The sequence below is a fragment of the Anopheles nili genome, chromosome 3 (genome assembly GCF_943737925.1).
Source record: "Anopheles nili chromosome 3, idAnoNiliSN_F5_01, whole genome shotgun sequence".
Lineage (NCBI taxonomy): Eukaryota > Metazoa > Arthropoda > Insecta > Diptera > Culicidae > Anopheles > Anopheles nili.
In genome coordinates, this window is record NC_071292.1 from 46,256,604 (window position 1) to 46,281,545 (window position 24,942).

General features: G+C 51.2%; 1 protein-coding gene across 1 annotated transcript in view; it reads left to right on the forward strand.

Moving 5' to 3' along the window:
* Positions 1-24,076, forward strand: part of LOC128726786 (myb-like protein Q) — a 90,687-nt gene extending 66,611 nt beyond the window's left edge. Inside the window, exon 2 of the mRNA XM_053820614.1 lies at positions 22,082-24,076. Within this exon, the coding sequence (XP_053676589.1) occupies positions 22,082-24,076 (1,995 nt within the window). The remainder of the gene's footprint in view (positions 1-22,081) is intronic.
* Positions 24,077-24,942: the final 866 nt, after the last annotated feature.

Consider the following 24,942-nt stretch of genomic DNA (forward strand, 5'->3'; position numbering starts at 1 on the left):
GCGTAATGATGCCTGACGAGGCGAACGGGCGCCGGGAAAACTGTGTAATGGAAAATTGCGAAACAGTCGCACGAGCGCTGGAGGTGTTTGGATTCATAAAAGCCTTCCCCTTTCGTGATTACCACCTACTACTGCTGCTGCTGTTGCTGCTATTGCGTCGGAGGAAAATGTCCTCGTTCACCCCAATCTCGCGCGCGCGCCGAGGCTTTCGCAGGGAACGGTTGAAATTAAACAAATGGCTCCTGGATTTGCTGCGAATGTGGAGAGAGCAAAAAAAAAAAAACAGAAAAGGGGGGGCCACGGAGCTCCGGCTGTGGGTGTGTTTGAGACAAATTGTTCGCCATTTTGTTCAACATAAAACACTTCAATACACGTGCAAACACATGTACGCTGGCGTCTCAGCACTGTGCGTTTCTCTGTTTTGCTTCGCGCCGTTTTGGCCCGCGCGAATGACAGCCGTTTGATAGAGACATTTACCATCACGGGTTTCACCTTTTGCACTTCTCACTCTCTCTCTCTCTCCCTGGTGGTCTTCTGTTTCCTTCCCACATCCCACCCCATCGAAGCTGCTCGGAAATGTGGGCTGGCGGGTCTTAATGAAGCGCGCGAAGGCACGGAAAATGTCAATGTTTCGCCAAGCAAAGAACCGAATCCGGAACAGAGGCCAGGCGGTGCTCTCGCTTTTTTCGTTCTTGTTCTTATTTTTCCCATCCACCCACCACCCTCGCTACCCTCACGTCAGACCGGCGGCCATTAATTTCCCGCTTTCCCGATCCCCGATCCGTGACCGACCGTGTTGCGGTGGAAAGGCGGTTGTGTTGGGTTTTCCATTATAAATAAGCGCTCCCGCGTTTCCACCTCTCGAGCTTGAGCCGTGGGGCCGTCCACTTATGCGTCCACGGGCGTATTGTTCGCAACCGTTCTAAGCTTCTCGGACGGGATGGTGGCTTTTCACGAGGACACGGCACAATCCGCTGGCACTCAGGTTGGGGGTTTGCTGGCGTGTGTTTCTGTACTTTTTCGCGCGCGCAATGCGCGTTTTTGTTTAGCGAGTGAGGTGAAAATTATGATGAAGGAATACCGCCAGCAAGCAGCAGCCTGGGAGGAGATCATCCCATCAGCAATCGACCCCCGTTGCGCGCAAAACCGGGCCTGCCCACAAATATTTGCACGGGATAAAAGCCTTTCGGCAAACGGTGGCGCTCGTCCTTGCCGTCCTGCGTCCTGAAAAGGTGCTGCGAGCTTTTGGTGCACCGTTGAGCGGATAAATATTTTTGTGTGATTTTTTATCGCACCACTTTTATTCGACTCTTAGAGGTCGAAGGTGACGGTCCTACACACACGCACACCCACCCACACACACTGACGCCCGAGAAAAGCCTCCCAGTGTGGGCGATTCACGCTAATTGGCGGAATTCTTTCGGAAGCACGCATTAAATGGCCGATTCATCAATCTTCCCCCCGTTTCGTTTCGCGACGTCGTGCTGGGAAGGGTGTTTCGCCTCGATTTTCGTCGCTCCATTCTTTTTCGGGGGGTGCGATTTTGTTGATTGCATTCACAGAACGAACCGGGGTTTGGGTTCGGGTCGAAATCTCGCGGCCCACTTGCCGGTAATGCCAGGTACCGTAATCGTTAACCACGCGCAAACCACCCTAGGCGAGGCGATGGGTCAGCAAATGGCCGTTTTGGGGAGGGAATATGAAAAAAAGAAAAAGACACAGAACAGAGCAGAAGCATTAAATTTGGTCCCTAGTCGCGATCAAGACGACGACGACGTTGCTGCTGCTGATGATGATGATGATGGGTGTCGGTAAAGTGCCGCTGCTTGTCGCACCATTATCGTCATTTGCTCGAATCGCGGTGGCTAATTTTTCAATCCGGAAGATAATTCCAGCTTCAAACCGTGCTGGCTGTCTGCATGGAATTGTCCGGTAAATTAGTCAGCCAGTCGGGAGCCCGGTGGCTAGTAGTAAAGCTCGTCAGAACCCACCGTTGACATGACTTTGGACACTCGCCGATGGAGGTCTGAACCATCATTTCGTCCCACTTAGGATTTATGGGCTTCGGTGGGGGAAGAGGTTCGCTTCGTTTTATGTGTGGCTTAAAGTTTGTGGCCGAGCAAGCGCAAGGCATCGGCACTCGGTCAGCAGCAGCAGCAAAAACAGGCTCGTGGTCCGAATTTCTCTGATGGGTGTTGGCTCGTGTTTTTTTTTTGTTTAGACTCGGCTCTTCTTAACCGTCCAATGGAAATCATCCCAGCCTCCGGCGAGTGAATTGTCATAAAATCGAAGGCTTCCTTTAGCGTGCACACCAGAGCAGCCTGACGGGAATTGTAAAGTTTGGCCACGCGGTCCTCGGAAAAACCTCCAAATGGAAGCCACTTACGACGGGTGACCCCACAAAATGCTAGCCCCAGGGCTGCGAACGCGGGCGCGCGCGCGTCTCGTGTGTGGATAGATTTAAATGCTTGGCAATAAAATTTTATGTCGGACCCAAGCGTCGAGCCGAACCTTTTGGGCTTGGTGAACCTGGGCGCTCGTAAAAGACCCGGCGCATCCAACGTGTCTAATGGAAGTTTTCTAATTATGCCCTACTGCAGCGGTTTTCTGAGCGTAAGGATCCGGCGAAAAATCCGCCACGGCACTGGCGGCTGCGTGTGGCACTTCATGTGGCTGGAAAATAAATCTACCCACCCACCTGCAACTTCTCTTTCTCACACACACACACGTGCTCTCTTTCTCTCTCTCTCTCGCGCACTCTCAAAGGCGCGATAGATAAGCGCACAAACGGCCTCGGAGAGTTGGCCTTCGAAACGCCACCCGAAAGGCAATAATTCACGTGACTTTGCCAATCCGGTACCGCATTAGCGCCTGGGTGGTGTGGGCGGGCAAAAATCCCACCCAGCCTGTCCGGATAGCACCCCACTGCTCCCTTCCCAGGCCTCACATATATCGATCCGGCACCGAGGGATGCCCGCGAGCCTCACCATCAAAATCTGTCATAAAAGATAGCATCTCGGAGTTCCGCCCGGTCTGCTCGCGACAGGTTGCTCCGCGCGGCTTTCGGGGCTTTTCCCCCGGGCGGGGTGTGTGTGTGTGTGCCCCCGGGGGTGGTCTTTTGCGTCAGCATTTCCATGCGGATGTGTGTTTCACCGTGGAAAGCGCACTCATGCGTTCCGTAGCCCGCCTGTAACGCATGGCCGTGCGTGCCTTCGCCGTTTTGTGTGGCGCGTTGTGTCTTGTGTTTGCGGACGGAGGGATGGCCCTTTTCGAGGGGGGAAGGAGGGGGGCGGTGCGTGGAAAACTCGTGCACTTCCCCACATCCGCGCAAGGTTTCGTTTCGCTCGACCACGCGAACGCGAACCGCGACTAACTGAGGCAAACGGAGGAAAACAAAACACAGAAAAGGCGAACAAACGAAAATTATGTAAATTTTTCATTTTGTCTGCCATCCCCGCACCCACTGTTCCCCCATCAACCGTTTCTCTCCCTTCGCTAGGAGCGAGAGAGAGAGAGAGATGGAGCGAGTTTTTTTGGTTTTCCTTGCTCTGCTGTTCACTTCTCGCCACCACACGACGTCTTGGCATGATGATCTCGGCGAGTTTCGATGTTTGCGCGCCACTTCTCGCCCTGTCGTCCTATCCGTCAGTGGGCGCACACCCTCCACCCACTCATCCCCACCCAAGGGGTGGCTGACCAGAGTCGCGAGTCTTCTGGAGAAGTTATTTAAAATAATAATAATCATTACCATTACGACCGCTGAAGTGTGCGTGAAATTAAATTTCTTCTTGCCGCTTTTTTGCTGTGTGTCGGGAGGTCACGAGCCTCTACAGCGCGTAAAAGGGCTCGTGGGTGTGGGTGGGTAGCTGGTACTGGTGCGGGGTGGATTGTTGGGCAATTGTTGTTGGCAATATTTTCCGCGCGGGCATTCTTTTTTTTATTGTCGATGCTTCTCCGTCTCCGTTCGGCGGTTCGGATTTAAGCATGAGTTTTTGATTCTGGTGACCCTTCGAACGATCGGTGGGTTTTAGAGGGCTGTTTTAGTGTTGTTGGCCTTTTGCTGGTTGTGGTCGAATCAAAGCACGACATCTACACCGAAGCTGGTGGGTGATTGGCTGGAGCCAAGAGCAGCGAGTGAAAGAGTCGCTAATCGAACGGGTTAAGTGTAATTATTGCGACTTTTTGTTTCAATTCTTGATTTGATTTTTCCAAGCGTGAATGAAAACTCACCTCATCTTTTCAAGAGTGGATGAGATAATGCGATGGTGGCGTCTTTTTTTGCTGAAAATCTCGAGATCGCATTTATCTCCTGAATGTAGCTGCATTTCTGGCAGCATTTCGAAGGCTCTTTTCTTTCTCTCTTTCCGCTCATGTGTGTCATTATCTGGTCATCCATCCAAAACACACCCACACACAATTAGACGATCGCTTAAGGCTCATCTCCATACGCAGCAACGCATCTCGAGCGCGAGACCAATTCCGGTAGGCTCGCGGTAATTAATCCAAGCGCCTGGCGGTTAATTCTTTCATGGAGCCTCGTCTTCGAAAACTCTAAAAAGCCACCCAAAAACAAAAAACCCCCCCTATGTTGCGATAGGAAATTAGGTGTGACAGTAGGCAATCAGCGAGCCCACTGGAACGGTTCGTTTTTCCGAGCCCCCAAGCGCAAGAGGAAAATGTCTCTATTAGCCTGCGCTCGCCTGTCGAATATTTTCGCCAGCCCCGAGATCAGCCGAGTCTAGGAGATTATTTATTTAGATTGCCCCTGGCGCGAGCACACGCGCGCCTAATGCTTTCCACGGCCGAGCGGCCACGCTAACGGAACCGAGCGCGTTAAGCGCGGGGATGGTTTTTGATTTTCGCGGTCCCAACCCTTTAAGCTCCCGCCGGGGGTAAACTCCTGCCGATCGAGCGCCACGGGGCGGCCCTCGGTGAGTGAAACATAAAAAATCAATTTAAACCGAAAAATGATTTAAAATTTATGGCACGACCTTTAATTTGTTTTCGTATTAAAGCGCATGAAATATAGATTTACCAGCCTTTAACGACGGGTGAGCTGTGGCTCATCGGCCTCACCCGTGGCCACATGTGTGCCGTAGCTTCGATGTTGCTTGGCCTCATTTTGGGCACCGGGCGCTTAGCAGCTCGCCTTTTCAGCAGGCAAACAGGCTTGAAGATGAAACGAAGCTGCTGCGATGATGATGGACTGTGGGCGCGCGAGAGTATCGGGAGTATCGGGAGTGAAAATAAAATAAGAAGACAAAAAAAAGGCGAAATACGCGGACGAAGAGAAGGAAGCACATAAAATTATGATTACCGGATCGTGCGGTGCGAGATTTTCGTCCCTTTCGCTACGCTCCTGCGCTTGCAAGACCCAGTGCTTCCTTTTTTTCGCCCTTCGGTTGATGGATTATGATTGAAAAATGCACTTTTATGCCGTGCCCTTTTTTCAGGCCCCACCCACCGAAAGGGCCGTGAGGTAAGGGCTCCAGCAAACCCCTCGATGCTGCCCTGCTGTGCGAGTCCAATGCTTTTAGTTTGATAATTCGTCTCGATTCGATCCCGAGCTTGGGGAGGTTCTTTTTTTGCCGCTGCTGCTGTTGTTGGTTTCGCTGGCCTCCCATGATTAGCCTGGACGAGTCTCGAAATGGAGTCACGATTTTCGGCGGGAGCTCAGAAAAAAAAAACCAACGGTGGAGCATTTTGATTGGGGCGCGATTTCTGCGCGCATCTGACGCCCGGCAATGGGATTTCCAGGCACTCGAGTTCGCTTCCGACGGCGATGTGGGGGGTTTTCCGTTCAGTTTTCGCGCCTCTGAAGCCGTGGAAAGTTTCGGCCACCTCAAAAATCATCGTTGGTGCTCGATTTGTTTGTGAATATTTTTAAAAATGCAATCTATCAAACCGACGGCGAGGGTTTTATTGTGCGCTAAGTTGATTCTGACCCACCTACTCACTTAACGCGTGACCGAATGCATTTAACATTCGTTAGTGCTGCCGACTTTTTTTGGGTTCTCTCAATTGCTCTCTCGCTCTCTCTCTATATCTCAGAAGCTGCTTATCAGCTAGGGAGTTCCTGCAAGGACCTCCTGTTGACCTCCAGGCGAGAGATCCCGCTTCGGGATAACTTCACAGGGCCCTGGCCGGTATTTTCGTTCGCTTTTGCATGTCGGACATGAGTTTGCTCTTTTGTCTTCCGTCGACTTCCGGTAATTAAACGAGAACGATGACCGTGTAAGACGCTCCAGGCTTGGGTTGGGTGAGTGGTGTTGTTGTTCTTCTTCTTTTTTTTTTCTCTCCACCCCTCTCTGTTCACTTGCTTTTGGGCTTTTGTTTTTGGTCATGTTCCTTTTTCGACCCCTGCGAGTCTTCTGCCATTTTGCGCCTGCTGACCCTCGAGCGGTTCTTCTTCTGTCTGTCTCCGGTCGCATAGGGGTTCCGGGGTCTCAGCGCGTGTGTGTGTGTGTGTTCGTCTTTGCTCGCTCGCCAGAGGACGTTGCATTTTTCGGACCGAAAAATTCGGTCCCGTTCGCTTGTCACAAACTCTCTCGCCCTCTACCATTGGAGTGGTTTTTTCCCACCTCGTACCGTCGAGTTTCGTCGCTTTTACTTTTTTTTTTCTCCCCTCCTGCAGACCCCCCCCCACTCACCTCCCCCCCACCCCCCCCACAACCAGCCCCGGAAAGGTTGCGCTGCTGGTCGGTTTCTTCGGCTGCAGTTCCTGGCCGGTCCCGCTCCATTCTCGAGAAAGTTTTGTGTGCCCGCTATCGCTTTCATGAGCAGGAAGCGCATTATTTGTTTGCTGTCACTATCTCTGCGTCTAGGCTCTCTGCTCCCTTCGAGGGTCCACTCCCCGAAACCCACCGGTTTGACGCCATTAGACTTATGCCACGTCCGGATGCGCATTGCATTGTTTCGGACTTGTTCGGGACCGTGTTAATGCTTCTCCGGCGCCGTTCGCCAGCCACACTCTTGGATGTGCTTTTGTGAAATTGGATCGCTGCAGCCGGGCTCTTGTTTTTCTCGTTCACGTTTTCCCAAAACTTCGCTCCAGAACGATGTGCCCGAGCGACCGGGCGAGACACCGGCGGCGACACTGCAGGCCTTTGGCGGATGATGTTCATGGTTGAGGAATTAATTGGATAAATGAAGAAATTTATCTCTCCCAGCGGCCGGGCCCGGTTCTGGCGGCTGGTTGCTTTCGATCGCTGGCTGCGCGGGTTGCGGACGGCATTGTTTGGGCAAATTTTCGGCCGTCAAGCTATCAGCCCGAAGCGCTCGGGCGAGAGTCTTTGACGGGTTCAGCGAAATGGAAGATGATAGCGGTTTTTGGATTGGGATTAAACTGCGGCCGTTTTTACATGTTTCGCTCGGCGGTTGTTCGGAGTTTGGTTTGTGCTAATGTTTTGTTCTTTGCTTTCTTTCGTTGCAGGTATGAGAAGCAATGCAAGTTTAAGGATGGTTTGATTGTGGTTTGATACGACGAGTGAGTACTGAAATGGTGAATTATTGAGAGATAAATTGGTTTCAATGCAATTTAGTGCTTTATGTAAACATGCTGTAGGTTTCAGGCTACTCGGAAACAACTGTAAAGTAGGAATTTTCTTCAAAATTTCCCTTCTCAAGTGATCGTGAAAACGAACCGCTGATAGGCTGAATCGTAAAACTGCTCCTCCATAAACTATGCTCCAATAAATGGAAACAGTTTTACGGTCGAATTGATTTAGTTGGATTAAAATAAAAAAAAACGCTGCCTTTTAAAAGGACCCTTCGGCACTGAAGTGTTCCGCGATGGAAAATCCATTTCCCGCGCGATGAGCCGGCACTTGTGCTCAACAATTTTATGCTCCTTTTCCAACCCACAGCCACGGAGTGTAGAACAAATATTTTCCCCAGCGCGAAGTTGTGCGCGCTCGCTGCACCGTTGCTTTGGTGCTTTACTTTCGAAATCTATTTATTGAGCGCATTATTTCGGAACCGGAGCCGGGGCGATCCATCACCAACCGAGTGCAGCTTGCGAGTGCTGTTGCTGCAACGGTCACTGTTGAATATTGAATTTGATTTGAAAATTGATTGAAACTCTCCCCACCAATCCCGGGCCCGGGCGCGCGGCTCGTTCGGACCCCGTGGATTCGGATGGATTATTTTCCGGCTCCCCAGTGCAATGGAAGGGCCGTTGCCTGCCGTTGACTGATGACGCCCAAGGCTCTCGAGGCTCTGCCGAGTTGAAGTCAATCGCGAAGCGAACGTATCTGCAACTCGCTGCCTTTATGCAACACATCGTGGCAGCAATTTCATGCGCCTGACCCTGCTTCTAACCCGACCAAAGCCCGAACTGAGGCGGGAAATATTTGTAAAAGGGGGTTGGGTGGTTCGGGTGGCTGGGAGGGTATAAAATAGAAAAAAAAAGGCGCCCCCTCAAACCAAACTTCAAACCAGGCTTCCAGAGCCGCGCGAGAGACACCACGTTGGTGTGGTTGGCGTTGCTACCGAGGCTTGCACAATGCACGTGATTGAGTAGGGCTGGCCCGAGCTGCCACCGGCTTTGGGCCCTTCAAAACACCCCACCCAGCAGCGAACGTGTTGGATTTTTCCATCGTGGCCCCGTTCGCGGCGCAGCTACCACACTTGTGTGTGTATGTGTGTTTTTTTTTCTTCTCGCATTTCCATTAGTCTCCTCTAACCTTGGTCGATTTTTCCCGCTGCCCGGTTGCGCCCGCTCGAAGCCTTCCGTGACGGTAAAAGGGCTGATTGGCTCCTCGTGTAGGTTTCGAGGCCCATAGAGCGCCCTGCAGGGCGCGTGATAGCGATCCTATCGATTTTCCCTGGCGCGAGCCCGGTTTGGAGGCGCGAAAAGGCATTAAATCCCGGCCTCGATTCCGGCGCCGATTTCTTGGCTCGTCGATTGTGTCGAACGGCAATATGGGGCCGTTTACGGAGAGGCGACACGCTTGACCCTCTACCACTTACGGGCCACCGCAACGGAGGAGGGCGACTTTTGACAGGCGTCTGAAATCTTCATCTCTGCGCTTCCACGCGAGCAACGTCGGAGCGAATGCCGATAAGGAGCAGTTGGGTGGAGTAAATCAACTTCTTTCTTGGCTGACAGATCTCGGAAACACACACACACGCGCTCACACGCACACAAGTCTCCCTTTGGCCACGCCGAAGCGTATCGGACAGTTGTAAGACCGCACAAAATGTGACACCATTTAGCGCCACCTCGTTTCCTCGTCAATGTCCGAGCGGTTTAAGGCCCAAACATTCTTCTGCTAGCTGGGTTGGGGGGTGAGTTTTGCCATTAGCGTCGGAAAAACGCGACAAAAAAAGAAGATGAATGTCCTCGAGGGAGAGAGCGAGAGAGAGAGAGAGAGCAAACGAAAAAGAAAATACCGCCCGCAAATAGGAGTATCCCGACCAATGTCAAAAACTTTCAACTTTGAGTTTTTAATTGGAAATTAAAAACCGGTGAGAAATGAGCCATATGGCCACGGGGGAGCACCCGAGCACGGTTGCGTCGAATCCATCCCCTCAGTTGGGGGTGAAATAAAAAAAGTTTCGTGCACGAAATGGCGACAGCAATAGAGAGAAAGCGAAAGAGAGAGAGAGAAAAGAGAAAAAAAAGTCCATCCCCAACTCGTGCAATTTCCTCTGGCTGGCTGGCGGTTGGGAAAAACCCGCCAGCACCGGGACTGGTTGGAAAAGTTTTTTCTTTCGCGTTTTTCCTTATTCACCCCATCCCTCTGAGGTCTGGGGATTTGCGCACTCCTGCCTCGCGAGTGGTGTGCGTTGTTAATTGAGCGGTTTTGCGAGTGCTGGGCAGTTGCGTTATTAAAGGTGCTTGAAACATTTTTCCCAAAAAAACCCTACCCATCCTGGCGTTGATCCTCGCGATTGCGTGGGCAAAAATCATGTTTACAGAGCAAAGCACGAAGTGGAGGATGAATAGGGAAGAAAAAAACGCACCCACACGCACACACACACAACATGCCCCTTCAATCCACTCAGAAACGAGCCTCGGTTGCAGTGGAAATTAGTCCCAATTAGGGGTTGCCTTTTTTTGTCCCTATTCTCGCTCTCATTCCGGAAGTAACTATCGCTACACACCCGGTTTCGCTATCGGCCACTTACCGATCCACCCTCGCAATCGAAATGGCCCTTCCGAATGGTCGGCCGATCGAAACGATTAGAAATTCCACACCGTAAACGGTGCGCCGTAACAAAAAAAAAGCAAGCCAATCGTTAGCCCCTTAAAACGAGCGTCGGGGGTCTCGAAAAGAGGAGGCTTATCAATTCTTGACAAGCCTTTAACTCACTGCTATCCTGCCCGCGCGGAAAGGATTCTCGATTGCGAGGGTGCTTAAAAGGCTGGTACTAAAACGCGAACAAACAACGAAAAAACCGATTCCAGCCCTACGTAGGGTTGGGTGCCTTTTTTTTTTGGTGCGCTTTTATTTTAACCCGGCCTAATGCATCCCGTCTCGCTGTCATGTCCGTACGATGGAACCGATTGAGATAAAACGGGCGCGATTAAAGCCAAAGACCAAGCGACGAAAGGGCTGTGCCCGCTGTAGGTGTATTTATGTGCCGATGTAGCATTTCATTAGAGCCCTTATCGCTGACACGCGTTTCTTCGACGCTTTCGTAAATTGGCCGATACAGCCGCGGATACAGCTGTTTTCTTCACCGCCCAGGCACGATATCGATGATCCGCTGGGGCACGAGCACAAGACGAGCACCGTTTCCGATCACAAGCCCTCGAAGGGCTCGAGGGAATGAAGCAAAAAAAAAAACTTGTCCTTACTACCGCACGGCCGCTCCAATCGTCCGTTAAAAACAATTAACACAACCGTCCATTCGGAGACCGGGCGCAGTTCCATAGGCAGCGATCGAACTCCCTTGATGTGATGCTGTTACTGCTTCTGATGTTGCTGCTGCTGCTGATGCTGCTGTGTAACAACCTCATCAGGAAACTAATCGACCGTTGAAAGAGGTTTAATGAGTTTTATCACCCGCTTCGGTTGGCGAGTTCCTGGGAATTCGCGAGACACCCCGTAAGCGGATAGGGCAGATTATTGATCCATCGGGAATGGATATCCTCTCGGTGTGTGTGCCCATGTCGCCGTCGCCGCGTCTCGTCAAAAGCCGGTTGAAATTATAAGGATTACACAAAAGTCATTTCCCCGAGTCCGTCTGCCTTCGATGTCCTGCCCAAAGGGAAGCTCGTGCTGGCGACTCATCGAAGGAAAAACCCCGTCCACAAGACGCAGCTTGATCTCGGGCTCGGTACCGCTTCTCGACGCGCCGGCTGTAATTTATATCCATTCGATTCGTTCCCATTTTTTTGCCGTTGTTGCCGCCTATTGCTGCTTCTTACGCTCCGGCTTTACGCGCACCGATGGACATCAAGAAGCCCGGGGCGAGATCTTGTTCGGGGAGGACCAATAATTAAAATCCTGACTAAACACCGCCCTTGTCTGCCAGCCAGCGTTGGTTGATCGATCGGATCGATGGATGACGAGCTCTCTCTCTCTCTCTCGCGACGCAGGACAAGGCTCTGTGGCATCCTGCAACAGGGCTCTGTGCGCTGTTCAACCGTGACCGCTAGCAAGAAGACCCCCTGCTGGAGTAGGGCTGCAATTGACATTGAGCTAATTATTATCTTTCCCTGCTAGCTTCTTCACGTCGCTCAATCTTCACGTCGAACCGTCGACCATCGTCATGGAGCTTCCCTGTGTGTGTGTTTTTCCTTCGATTTCTTGCTCTCCCTCGATGGGCTCTCGAAAGGGCTTCCGTACGCCCGGGATGGGATCATCAAACGGAGTCGTTGTGCCGCGCGCGATGTTCAACGATTGCAATTATAATCCAACCGGGTGCCGGTTCGATTCTACCAGCTTCAGGGTGAGACAGGGTGAGAGAGAGAGAGAGAGAGAGAGATCCTCGACGGTGTGGAAGCCGCTTACATAAGCCGCGACCTCTTTCGCCATCAATCAGGCCCGTTGTGGTGGCGCATTTTCAAACCCGCTTGAAGACACTTCAAATCTCACACAACCAGCCAGCAGCCAGGCAGACAGCTCTCGAGGATGGTGTGGTGTTTAAAGCCATCGTCGGGCAGGCGCACATGTTTATGGCACATACGCCCACTTGAGGGTGGCCCACTCGAGGGTGCCAATCGGCCAGCTTTTGACCGCGAGAAGACGGCGTTGAATTTCTCGCCCCCGTTTTGGAAAAATAAAACGTCCGTACGTCTAAAAGTCGGCTGCGAAAGAGCGCGCTAGCGAGTTCTGGTGTATGGTTTTACATAATAATTTGAATGCGTGGTTGGGCGAAAAAAAAAAATCAACCCCTAAAACCGCCCCCTCGGTGGGGGTGACAAATGGTTCAACACCTTCCCCCCATCAATCATGGTGATCGGTTCGGTGCATTCAAACATGCATTTTAATTAATTTCCCGTGCATCGATCATCGTGAAGGGCTCTTGCGATCGTTCCTGGGGGTGGTACCCTACGATCATTAGCGCCACTTGCGGCTGCGGTTCGCTAATTAAGACCGTTCGTTTGCGCGAGCGTATCTCAAGGATAACACCGGGCTCTCCTTCGGCTTCGGTGGTGGTTTTTATTGTCAACTCACGGTAGCTAATGCACGCGGGCGTCTCTGCGAGCGATAACGATCGGTGGAGAGGACGGATTCCGATGGTGACAAAATATAAAAAGGGCTTGCTTTTGCTGCACGGTAAAGTGTGTCTGAATGCGCCCGTTGAATGGAAGTCGAAGGCAGCATAAAACATTAGGGCTAAAACCGCGAACCGGGTGGCGGGTCTAATGCACCTTGAAGGACGGCAGGCGAGTGTCATCTGGCACGAGCTGTAGGGCCTTTTGGGTGCGAGCCAGCGTGTGGTAAATTCGCAACATTCTGGGCAGCGATCGCGAGAATGCAAGCGAACGGAAGAAAAGCTCCTTCTGTGTGTGTTAGATTTTTACTTCATTTTATCCATTTGTGGGAAGGCTTTTTTCAACGCAAATTCCACCCCAGACGATGACGAATCGCCTCTTCAAGTTAACCCGTTGCCGGAGAAACGAAAATGAAAAATCAAAATCAAACCAAAGCAAGAGGCAGCAAATAAGATAAAAAAAATCCATCATACCCAGGTTTTCCCACAGCGGGCAACGATCCGTGGAATGGTGCCTTCATTTTTTGTGGGTCTTCCTCTTCGCCCGAGATAAGATAAATCCACATCGCGCCGGAATCCGACTGTGTGTCGTACAGAATGGTCACTTATCGGTGCCAAAATGAGCGATTCCCGCGAAACGTGCGTTTTACGGCGCAACGAGATAAGGCACCGTGCGCGCGGTTTTGGAAGCGCCCATCGTCTGCAGCGTCTGCGCCAACGAAAAGGAGAACGAAAAGGAAGGAAATCGTCTCAAGAAGACACACACCCGCGGACAATTCGGACACCGACATCAATCAACTGCGCCAGACCGCACGGCGGCCATCTTCGACGCTTCCTGTCCATTGTCTGACGATCGAATCCGAGCGTCCGTTAATTTACCGGGGCGAATAAATAATTCTCTTTTGCCGGCGAGACGAAGGCAACAGTTCAAAGGGCACACAAAAAAAACGAGGGCGCCTTTTTGGAAACCGCGCTCCGATCCGGCGATCGCGTGTTCGTCTTTCGTGTGTGGGATGCGCAAAAAAACGGAACCAACGCGCGTGCCGGAAGATCGACCTCAGCGTGTGCTTATGTGCGCTTAATTCGGTCGTGGAAATTGCGTGACCTCGGGAGGGGCCCAGACAGCAGTCGCATCGTGGTCGCAGTTTCCGCGCACAATGGAACCACCATCGTCGTGGGGGTTTGGTTTTTCGGAGAAAAGAAGAATTAGTTCGAGCACGGTTTCGCTTTTATTCGTTCGTAAAATTTATTTAATTTCCCTCGCACGCATCTCGGTTTGACAGCGGTGGTCGATATGGTGGGCTGGAATATGCCGCTTCAGCTGCAATGGTTGCTTGCTGGTTGATTCGCTCGCGACCCCTGATCCAGGGGTATGTAAATCGAGACCTTTTAGGGCATCGATATGGGGCAGCTACCTTTAACCGCGGGCCTGCGAGGCTTCACGGGTGCTGGGAAAAGATCCTTCTTCGCGGTTCTTTACGGCGCGCATGAATGCGCGCTGATGTTTTGTGCTCTATTTTTATCGAACCCTCGTCACTCGCTTTTCACGGCGGCGGAAAAGCAGCCGGGTCGTAAACAGGGAATTTATGACCTCGCATGTTTCACACTAATTACGGACAATCAGTGCGTTTTCAGTGCGCTTTCTTTTCATCAAAACTCTCACGCTCAAAAAGGTACACTCTTTTGAAAGGAGCCGCACTATCTCGGGTGAAAAGGCGGAACCGAAAGTGGATCCTGGAAGCACCTAGGATGTGGGAAATGGAAAGAGCCGCCCTGATTAAAGGACAATTAGCAGGGGTCCATTATTGAAGGACACCGCGAATGGAAATCGATTTACGGGAAAGCACGGGCCACCTTCTTGAGGGTGCGAAAATGATCTCTGTGTCTCGTTCGTCACGTCCGGGGGTTAGATTTGAAAATGAAAGTCAAACTATCTCGTGGCTTGTGGCCTTAAATAAATCATAGCACGATCATACGGCACGTGGCGCACAGGTTTGATGGCTAAAAAAAGAGGCCAGATAGTCGTAAATTTCAATTAGCTCGCCTGGCCTTGACGGAGTTCACGTTTTACGAGCTGCCATTTACCTTTTTGACCACCCTCGAGATCCGCGATCGCGCTTCGATCTTCATCGCATGTCGCGTTAATTGTCGTAGAAAATCGTCAGCCCCAACCTGTGCCGTTGTTTTTCTTCGACTCATTCGCCTGGAGCGCTGGTGGGTTATAATTTTTGATATAATTAAGCCACCGGCCGGCGGCTGCTGAGCGGCGGCTTGTGTTTAAAATATCTCCCCGAAAGCGTGTCCTTTCGGGTGTTGGAGGCCGCCACCACTTGTCAACGCTTTTCGTTGCGTTGCGGAACGACGAATGCTCGATGGATGCTGGTGCGTTCGAATTCGGAATGTTACGGTCGTAAATTTTACCACATGTTTTACGACCATAATCACATCATTAAGACGCTAATCCGTGTGTGCGCTCTTCTCGATAGAGACCTCAGATTTTGGGGCCACCCTCGGGTCGGGTTGTTGCCAAGCAGCACAACACAACACACCCTCTTGGGACCTGGTTTTCCATCACCCCACGTTTGAGCCATGTTTGGTTCGCATCTGTGCAGGGAAAAACCGTTGCAAAGAAGAGAACGCGTGAGAGAGAAGCCTTCCGGGGAGGGAGTGCCAAAAAAAAATTGGGCACTCACACACACACACACATGCACACGCACCGAATCGAACGATGACAACGCCCACTGGGTGGGGGAAGAAAAATGAGGCCAACCAAGTGGAAAAACAACACCGGTGCGACCCTTTGCGCTCTCGTAATCCTTTCCTCATGTGCCACCGTCGAGAAGAATGAATCACACACACACACGTGCGGAGAAAAAGAAAGAAAAACAACAACCACAAATTCCCAACCCCCGTCCACCCCCACCCACCGCACGCATCATCGGTACATCGGCCGCATCTTTTATTATGATAAATGTCAAATTATGTGATTTTCATTTCGGGCCGAAATTTTCTCATCCCGCGCCGTCCGCGTCACCATAAGTCTTTATGATTTTTTAATGGTTTTCATGTGTGTGTGGCTCGTTTTCGGATGGGGGGGGGATTTATTTTTCCGTTTCTTTGCTCGCAATCTCTCGTGCGTCGATTTCCCTCATCGTTCGGAGTCGAATTGGAACTACACGGAGACCCCCATAAATGTGGGGCTTCGTTTGGCAATTTTCATTTATTTACTTTGATGAAGCAGCCGCGCTGTCAACGGCGTGGCGGCCCTTTTTTCGTGTCTCCGGGCGGGAAAATAACTTCGGCTGCCCTTCGAAACGACATATAATCGCCCGACGGGGAGAGGATGATTCGAGCCGTCATCAACCTGTCCCGTGGCTGGGCGCCTTTTCCGGGCCACCCCTTTTTTTCTTCCTTCTTCCATCCCATTCTATCCCGCCCGGAGGCTCGCAAATCGTTGGATCCCTCTCGTTGGCTTGGGTTTGATTGATTTCACAGCTTGCGTCGTAAATTAATTAATTTCGACTTTCGTTGTCACCGAAAATCCGCGGGCAGCTCTGGTGGCTCTGTTGGCTCTGTTTCCGCACCCCGTGCACCCATTGTCTTCACGGGAGCGTGAAATTGAAGATGTTTAATTCGTTCTAATTCAATTTGTCACCGAAGAAAAGTGACCGTGTTCTTTTTGTTTTGTTTTGCTTTTTTCGTTGGCAATCGGCGTCGACGGGTGCGTGGAGAAAAATGACAATTGGGCGGGAAAAGTTTGCCGGCTTTTACTTTTTTTTTATTTCCAAACAGCGCCCGGAACTGGCGACGCGTTACTTGTGGCTGTTTGTTTAAGGGGCTCTGTGGTGGTTTGGGGTTTTTGAGTCATTTTTCCAAAAGTCAGTCGGTGGAGAAAAACTACCCCAATCCCCAAGGGTACCGAAGCGAACATTTATTCGCAGCACACTCATTACGATGTGTTTTTTTTTTGGGTTATTTTCGTTGATTTAAACCACCTCCATCAATTCGAAAGGGCTGTCCGTTGAAGGTAAAGGAGCAGCACATACACACCTACCGAGTGATACACCCTGCGTGGAGGGAAAATCAACGTCACTGTTCCCCGATTCGACCCATCTTTGCGCACGTACCGAGCGCTCGGGCAGACACTTCACTTTTTAGGTCGCCTAATTGCGCCTAACGATGATCGATTGTGATTATCATCGCCACGGCCAATGGGTTCGAGTTTGTGCGCGAGCCCGGAGAAAGGCAAATAAGCAGCGAGAGCCGGGTCCGGATCGTGATTTTAATCCCCGCCGGTGGATGAAAATGTTCTTTCACTCGTTCCCCGTTGTTAAATGTTGTTTCGAAAAGTTGGCTCGCGCGAAATGACGAGAAAACGGCTCGACTTGATGGCAAGCGAGAGACCCCGTGCGGGCAGCGTTCTTTCATAACTTCTCGTAGCTGGGGTCTGTTTCTTGTTTGGATTTTCCGCTCCAAACGCTCCGCAAGCTGAACGTTCAGTCGTTCGAGAACGACCGTAGGAAGCGAGAAAAGCCCGCAATCGAGCGATGGTTGGCGCGAGAGTGGCAGAAAAGGAGCAACTTGTCGTCATTATGTAATTATTTGCAATTATTTTCTATTTAATAACAATAATCACGGACCCCAGCCAGTGGACGGCACATTGCACATTGCAGTTCTCTCTCTCTCTCTCTCGCTCGCGCACGCACGCGGTTGCAGATAACAAGTTTCGTCAAATTATAGGATTTCCAACTCAGCGTCCCGATCGTCGTATGGCTAATCCCGAACCTGGAACGATCGTGCCTGGTCTTATCGACGCACAGTATGTCGGTCAGCAGCGAGAATTAAACGCTCGATCCCTTTGCAAAACCCTTGTTGAGTCAAATCCAAGCCCTAAGTCCACCATCGGTTACAAATTGTGGTGCTTTTAGGTCTCGTTTCGCTCGTAAGCATTCGAGCGCCATATCGCGCGTTCATACCGCTTCATATCGTTAACATGACATGTTTATGTATGTATCTATATTTTCGCTACCACTCTCTCGCCATTGCCAGTGGCTGTAAACGGTTCTCGGACGACGGCTCGCTGAGGTTTGATGGAGCGTTTTTTTTTACGAGCTTTCGAATAATCTGGGGCCCGAGCGTCTGAGGCCTCGCCGCCGTACATCGGTTGCGTCAATATTTGGCCATGTGGAAATCATAATCAGTGCATAATCCGTATTATTTATTACCCACACACACACAAACACACACACGTACACACGGGTGAGTACCGCGGCGAAGAAACACCTCCGATGATGCCTTCGTCTCATCGAGCGCGAGCGTCCTTCGAAAATGCCGATGCCTTTTCGATTGCCAAAACGAAGTCGGAACGGAGACCACCCGTCTATGCTCATGAATATATAGATGTACCCCCGGAATGGTGGTGGTTCGCGTGGCGCGGCATTAACGCACTTGTTGGGCGTTTTATGACCCACCCGCTCCACCTAAACCCCTACACCACAAGGGGTCTAGTGGGTCTAGCACGGGTGAGTGCCATAAAAAAGCATAACGAGGAAAATCGTTCTCGGAAATTTTACTTTGTAATGTGGATGCCCTAAAATGTTGGCTCCGGCGTTTTGAGCCATTTTTTTTTCTCCTTCTCCTTCTTTTTCTGCTACTACTTCTTGCGCCGAGATTCCGGAGCCGGCTTGACGAACTGTTTTACGACTCTCTAGTGCCACTGTAGTGCCGCGACCGCAAGTGACGGCCCGAAAGCCGCCCGGCGCGATTTCCACGCAAGCACGCCCGGCTGTGGTGGTGCAATCAATTAAACGAACATTTTTCGAACGCCCCCGTCCCGGTGCGCGGTCCTCGGTGGAAACCCTTATCGCGCGTGGGGATATAATTTTATTACAGTACCACCGGAGCCGAACGAAAAAGAAGCGCGTCGCAGGACGCGTAGCGCGCGTCACCGAGACCAGTCAATTAACAACGCAAACAGCGGATCCGGGGGACAAAGTTTTCAATTACTTCGAAACAAGCCCTCGGGCAAGTTGCACGGGGGTCGAAATTGTGCTGGAGGGAAAAGAAAAGCCCTCTTTTCGCTCTCGCTTTTACTTCTCGGGAATGCAATTAAACCATTAGAGGCGGGAAAATGTATCGAAACAAGTGTCAGAAAAACTTCCCTTTAACTTATTCGTCGCCCGGGGCCGACCGGGAAGTTCTCGATCGGGTTCCAATCTTCACCCGCGGAAGGGGACAGATGGACAAAATTTTTAATTGATTAGTGGTCAGTTTTTCCATCAGGTTTTTTTTTTTTTTCAAATTGCGGAGAATGCCGGACAAAACTTCAAATAGCCCGTGCGGTGGGTGATTTTTCTCGAATAAATTGCCACAAAGCAAAACGGTGGGAGGATCGATGCAGTGGTGGGTGGAGGGTGGTAGTCCCAACAAAAGAAGAAGGAAAAAATGGAAGCAAGAAAGGAAAAAAAGCCCCTTCAACCGGCACTCTCGAGAACGAGGGATGAAAGATGTTAATGAATTTAGCAAGGACTCCGAAACCCGTCCGAAGCGAGGCACACACATACACACACGAAGAAAAAACGGCGCCTGAGATCGGAATTTGTTGTGGAATTACTTGGGCGCATTGAATTAGGACTGAAAGGCGGGATGAGAGAAAACCCATGCACAAAAAAATAGATTCGGGGACACTTTTCCCCACCCGACGTTATGCAACAGTTATGGAAAATTGATTTACAAACTTTGTAAGTAACTATTGATTTTCCCCCAATCGCGCCCGCACAAAGGAAGCTTTTTTAATTAAAAGGATAAATTGAATTAACCAACCACCCGGGCTTGTGGGTCGAGTATTTTTTTGCCTTTTTGTTTTTGGTGTCCGTTTGCCGTCCTTTTCGATTGTCCGCGCGGATGGAAAATGTGAAATCTTCCAATCGGGTGGCTTAGAACGATGTTCTCTTTAATTTAGAACCTCGTCCCAGCGTCGATGCAGCAGCAAAAATGCGCCAACCGAGCGAGAGAGCGAAAAAAAAAAACAAGAAGCACACTCCAAATGCAAATGCAGCGCCTCACGCGCGAAGGACCGCGACCCAAACAGCAGCAGCAGCAGCAGCAGCAGCGCAAAAGGCAGCACTCATTATTCATTCATCATCGTAAAAGATTAGTGATGGCAGATAGCGCGCATTCGAGCAAAACAAAAAAAGGCCGGCAGGGAGGAAAATGCAAAATTTAAATAAACCCATCGGGCACTCGGGAAGCCCAACACAAACCGAACCGCCTGTTTCCATGCTGTTTATTTTCCATCCATTTTGCATTCGGCCCAACGCTCGGGTCCGATTTCCTGGCACATTTCGTTTTGCGCTTTTCCAGCGGGGCGATAAGACGGCTGCCGGGGTTTTTTTTTGCCGGGAATGAATTTAACATCGCGCGTGTTGGTGGGTGCTTTTTCCGGGTTTCTCTTTTTTGTCGTGCTTCTGCCGCTTTCCACCAAACAACACCTGGTGGTAGGGCACTGGCCGCGAATGCACCTTGACCACCGATCACCAAGGCCTAGGTCGATGGAGGAAGACCAGCTTCGCTAAGCTTGTCGAAAAAGGCAGTCAAATCGAGCAACAACAAACCCGCCAGCCCTCAAAGCGACGATCGCGAAAACGTTCCAAGCGGGCAAGTTGCGCTCGCGCGCGCGCAAACAAAAAAAAAACAAGTCGCGACAAATACGGGCATCCGAAGGACACGCACGTACCACCCTGTGACGCAGGGTGGTGTGCGAACCGGGCATACAGATCGGCTCATTGCTCAAACACTTCCTCATCGCATCGGGGCCGGTTACGAGGCACGATTTCGCGGCCACGCTCTTGCGAGAGGCTGCCGACGATTTATGCATTTTTATTAAGTGCACCAACCGGACCCGAGGTGGTGACACTGACGTGCGCCCGGCTTAGGGATAGCGCGCTCGCGGAAATGGCGAGTGATGATAATTTCTGCACATGGTAACCTTTTTTGCGCTCGATGGTTTAATTTTGCTAACGCGAGAGTGGAGATTTTTATGTTGCCCCCCATGCACCAGCAGCAGATTGGCATTTTAGTTGACCGCTCGCGGGTTACACGACTAAACAGCACAAATATGTTTTGTCAACGATACACTGGCGGGAGTTGTGGAAAACGGGCGAGCAAAATGGGAAGCATTTCCAGCAGCGTACAGAAGCGGGGAAAAAAAAAACGAACCTAAAATACACGCTGGCACATATGGCACAAATTGACAAAATCACCGTCGGCGATGTTACGAAGCTCGGGAAATAAAAACTTGTTCAAAATTATAACAAAAAACACACCATCCGCTCGGTGTGTGGCTGTGGCGAATGTGTGCTGGGGATGTTTTTTGCACGGTTTTTAGCAACAGCAAAAAAAAAAGCGGGAGTCCGTTTCATCCTCCGAGATCTAGTTATTAGGACGAGCACACGACCTCAACCGCGCAACGGTCGGCAGGGGGTATAGAAAAAAAACTCTATTATAAAGTATAATTTATAACTGCCACGCTTGTCACAGGCTGCCGTTGCTGACCGTTGCAGCATGTTGGGTGGGAGATTTTCCGCACACGGAATGTCCTGACCGGAGGGCAGAAAATCCATGTTCAACATAATAAACTTACACGCGCTCACACGATGAACCACCCTGTGTTCGTTGCAGTTGCCCAACGATCCAACGATCGGCCCGCAACGTGGTTAGGCAACCACGATGAAGACCTGGGAAAATGGTTCCTGATGTCCCGTCGGACCAGTCGGTGGTGCTTTCGCAGCGATAAACGTCAATCAGCCGCACCGGCGCTGGCAAAAAGGATGGGCCTGTAATTTCATTAGCCACACGAAGTGACTCACTTCGGGCGTTCCATCGCTTTTTTCTCTCTTTCTCTCTCTCTCGCTGGCTTCTTTTTCCCGCCCCACATATCAAAACACGCGCGGGACGAGCTTATGGTTGAATTAAAAATGAGCCCTCAAACAATCCGCCCTCTTGGGTGAGGATGCGAGCAGAGGGATTTTGTTTTTCATCGTCAAATAAAAAAAAAAACTCACCCTCCCGAGAATGGCTGAGCGGTTGGCGCTCTAATCCCTGGAAGCGCGAGAGAGAGCGAGAGAGAGGGAAGGATAAAAAAGTCATCCAAACGCGACATCAAACGATTTTATATCCCTTCGCGCCGGGTTGCGCTGACAGTTGAAAGCGCTTTTCACATTTTCCGCGACAAAATGGCACGAAAAAGCCAAAAAAGTGCGCCACCCCCTCTTAAGCTGCCGCACTTGTCGTGGTGTCGATCATCCAGGGAAAATCCATGTTCGCCGGAGGGCGAGTTTTCCACCACGTTTTTCAGGAGGCCTGGATCACAAAAAACTGGACTCAATTTTCCTTCTTTTTCTCTCCCCAACAGACAAAAAAACACAGCCCCGGTCACATCAAGCGACCGATGAACCCGTTCATGGTGTGGAGCCAAATCGAGCGGCGCAAGATCTGTGAGGTGACGCCCGACATGCACAATGCCGTCATCTCGAAGAACCTCGGACAGCGCTGGAAGCAGCTGAGTGCCGCCGAACGCCAGCCCTTCATCGATGAAGCCGAACGGCTGCGAAAACTTCACTCCCAGGAGTACCCCAACTACAAGTACCGTCCAAAGAAGAAGCAGGTCAAGGGAAATGGTGGTGGCAGTGGTGGTGGTGGTGGAGGATCGGCCAGTGGATCAAAATCGGGACCACCGGCTTCCGCCGGATCACCAGCCCTTTCGACGTCCTCATCACCCGAATCCGTGTCCTCGCGTGATAGCTGCGGTTCATCGAGCAGTTCCTCGTCCAGTTCCGGCTCATCGTCGGTGGCGTCCTCTCCGGCTACGGGTGGAAAATCACCCGGTGGAAAACGCACCCGCGCCACAACCGGAAGCAGCGGGAAAGTGTCAAAAGCTGGCGCCCCAAACACCGGTGGTTCACTGAAAGCGAAGAAACAGATGATGGTGTCGGCGTTGGCCGCTCAACCGGATTGTTACTCGCACGTAGCGGCCAGCAAACTGTTGCCTAACTCACCGGAAAGCGCCACCGTGTACGATGAGCGATCGCTTATCTCACCGGAACCCGCGTTCGGGCCGTTCACCGAGAGTACGTCAATTTTCATCAAAACGCCCGATCACACGGTGTTTGGGATGGATGAAAGCACCCACTTTGAGCACGATGCGAAGAGTTTCCTTTACGGTGGTGCTACGCCCGATCTTACCGGCGCGGACAGTCTCGGTAGTCCGCTTGGTCATAACCATTCTGCCACGACAACCGCCACCAACAACACCTCCAGCAACACCTCCAGCAGCAGCCCGGGTGGGCTTGGTAGCGTGTCACCGGCCTGCTTTAGTCCGCATCCCAACAACAACAACAACAGTCTTCAGATCAACAACAATCACCTCCAGCAGCAGCAGCAACAGCAGCAGCAACAACAGCAACAGCAGCAGCAGCAACAACAAACGACACCGTCCGTAAAGTCCGTCTACACCGACAGTGACGGGGATTGCGTAAAAACGGAGAAGTACTACGACGATGAGGAGTGTGGGAGCGATCATCAGTTTATGCTGGAGGATGGTTGCTTGGATGAAGTGACTGGCATCAACCGGATAGATGATTCGTTGGATCTTGGCCCGGGTTCGGTGGGTTCGACGGGCCCATCTGGAGCGGGCGCGTGTTTTGGTGGTTTGACCGCTTTCAATGGACACTTTACGCTCACCGATCAATCCCAGCAACAGCAACAGCAACAGCAGCAACAGCAGCAACAACAGCAGCAACAACAGCAACAACAGCATCCCCAGCAACACCAGCAACAGCGTGGCACGCTAGCGAGCTTTAACGAAATCACCAACGGAACACAGTGCCATCAGCCACTGCAACCGTTCCAGTTTTCGCTCGTAAATCAACCACTCGTTGCGAACAGCCTTCATCAGCATCAGCAGCAGCAGCAGCAGCAACAGCAGCAGCATCAGCATCAGCAACAGCAGCACCATCACCACCAACACCAGCAACACCAGCAGCAGTACCAGCAGCAGTACGGCTGCCAATCGCACCTGGTCGACTCGCAGGTGGCCGTCGAAAGCATGGGAAGTTTGCCACTGCTGGCGGAGACATCGCAGGTGCCCCACTGTCAGCCATCACCGTCGGTGGATGGGTTTAGTTCGGCTTCACTCTCGATGGTGGTGCTCGCCGATGGGCACATCATGGATGGGAACAGCCAGGCGGACGTTTTACCCAACCTGGATGATATGCTTGGTACGGCCAACATGGACTACTCGTTCGGTACGCTCGAGACGGAGTCCTCTTCCAGCGGTTCGCACCTGGAGTTCATCGGGGATACCAGTATTTTCCTGAACGAGTCGAACCTGATCGGCTTCAACGTCTAGGCGGCTTGGACATCGGTGAGCGACTCAACCCAGATCCTTCCTGTTTTTCCTTCACACTCAATTTTCGCGGACCCAAAATTGGCGCCCTCTTCCGTGGTGCTACATTTGGTCGCTAGCGTTTATCATGTTCAAGGATCGGGACATGTCAGATGATGTGGCCAGAGAGACAGAACGAGACAGCGGAACGGAGTGTGGACACATTTGTAAAAGAAATAAGTGCTTTATCGGGTCAGGAGTTGGAGGAATGGAGTGTGTGCGGGATCGAATGTGCGTGTGTGCGTGTGTTTGTGAGTGAGTGCGGACGAGTGCAAAAGGACGAAAACCCGTAGGAGGGTTTGATCGAGCAGGAGATTAGCAATGTAAGGACAAACTTAAGATGAAATTGCAAGCGTGTGCGAGAGAGAGAAAGAGGATTTGCAATGCATACACATATATGTAGAACTATATAACTATATATACACCCACCCACACACAATGACACAAACATACACAGGTACACAATCCAGAGACACGAAATCAAGAAAATTAGACAGCGCGATAAGCGAGAAGGAAATTCGGCTAGCTGAACGAAAAATGAAGGAAAATTCACAACAAACTGGTGAAAGGCAAAAAACAGCTAATCGGAAAATGCAAACGAGCGGCTAAGAGCCTTAACGCAAGTAGATAAGTCAGGAAGGAAAATGAAACACTGGACGTGGGAGAAAAATCACGTAGATAAAAAGGAGCTGTGTGCACGTGTAAAGGAGAATCTTTGGAAGGGATTCACTTAGGCTCGTGGGAATCAAGTGGTCGTCCTGTGGTGGAAAGTTCGCGGATCGGAACGTGGACTAATTTGTCCATGGATTGGAATGGTGTGTTTTTTGTTC